The following is a 1281-nucleotide window of genomic DNA, read 5'->3' on the forward strand; positions in this document are numbered from 1 at the left end:
AACCTGTCTGAAGGGAAAGCAAACCTGCAGCTGCCTGTGCTCGTTCCGTGGCTTCCAAAGCCCTCAGCAGCTCTGGCTGTAAACACCCTCCTGCCGGCAGCCTGCTCTGCCGTGGGCGCCTTGCTCCAGCGCAGTCCCCACCCACGGGCCCTCACCACGTGTCCTCCTGCAGCTGAGGTGAGGAGAGCCATGGAGAGAGGTGGGATGGGAAAGGAAAGAGCGCCACCACGCCGGGAACGCCCCGTGTGGATGGTATCCTGTGGAAGGGCCCAGCACAAGCAGTGTCCAGGGCAGGGCACCCTGTAAGGAGATTCTGGAGAAGGCTGGCAGGGGCAGTAGCAATGAGAAAGATCTTCCCCTAGTTCCGCTCTGGATGTTCTCTGCTCAGCACCTCAAAGCAAATCAAGCAGGTCTGTGTACGCGGGAGGGTTGAGCTCGACCTTACAGAAGAACAGCTAGAAAACACCAAGCAGGTCAAACTGATCCCAACCCCTAGATTTACTCACTTCCAGACTGTCACTCCCATCCGCCTCTCTGTCAATTATATCAAAGATATCTTCGTGGATTTTTTCTCCCTGCAAGAGAGCAGACCAGAAGTTGTTCCTTCCCCACAGAAAACGGAGAAGAGCTCCTCGAGCCCGCTGTGAAGCTGTGTCTGACTGGCAGCGTGACCCTGCACCCAGGGTGCCACAAGGCGTCAGGCTCGAGTCCCTGCCGAGTCTCGAGGCGTTCGCCGGAACCACGTGCTGGGAAAGCTGTGACAAAGCCTCACACCTAACGAGCTGACCCGCGTTTGTACCCACAAGCTCTAGAGCAGTTACCTGTGAGAAGCCACTGGCCCAGTTGTTCCCAGCTCCCCCGCCGTGCTCGGACAGGTAGATGTTTTCTGGGTTGTAGAGGTTAGCGTACGGGGAGTTCAGGATGGAGTGGATGACGCGGGGCTCCAGGTCCAGCAGCACAGCTCGAGGGATGTAGTGCTCGTCGTCAGCCTTGAACAAGGAGCAGTAAGATCGTGATGCAGTTGCAGCTCAGCGACGCTTCTTGCTGCAAGAGAAACTGGGAGTGCGTGTGCCACCCCCTGGCCACGGCACAGTGGCATCTGCCCAGGAGGAGGAGGAAGGAAAACTTGTTGTGTGCACCCTCTCTGTATTGCAGCAGCTTTATCTGCCCCAGAGCAGATCCCAAAGGCCAGGTGGGTGGCGGGGTAGCTCTCCCCTAACGGGCTGGCTCTCGCAGTGCTGACGTCAGGGGGTATCTATGGCAGCCCGTCTGCCTCCACAA

The 1281-nt window shown here is 58.2% G+C and overlaps 1 protein-coding gene across 1 annotated transcript in view; it reads right to left on the bottom strand.

Moving 5' to 3' along the window:
• LOC104496697 (tubulin gamma-2 chain-like) overlaps positions 1 to 1027 on the bottom strand; it is a gene marked incomplete at both ends in the record, with an annotated part of 3189 nt that extends 2162 nt beyond the window's left edge. The window contains 2 exons of the mRNA XM_010139855.1: positions 507 to 575; positions 822 to 1027. Of these exons, the coding sequence (XP_010138157.1) occupies positions 507 to 575; positions 822 to 1027 (275 nt within the window). The remainder of the gene's footprint in view (positions 1 to 506; positions 576 to 821) is intronic.
• Positions 1028 to 1281: the final 254 nt, after the last annotated feature.

This window comes from Buceros rhinoceros, unplaced genomic scaffold, assembly GCF_000710305.1.
Source record: "Buceros rhinoceros silvestris isolate BGI_N320 unplaced genomic scaffold, ASM71030v1 scaffold24477, whole genome shotgun sequence".
Taxonomy (NCBI): domain Eukaryota; kingdom Metazoa; phylum Chordata; class Aves; order Bucerotiformes; family Bucerotidae; genus Buceros; species Buceros rhinoceros.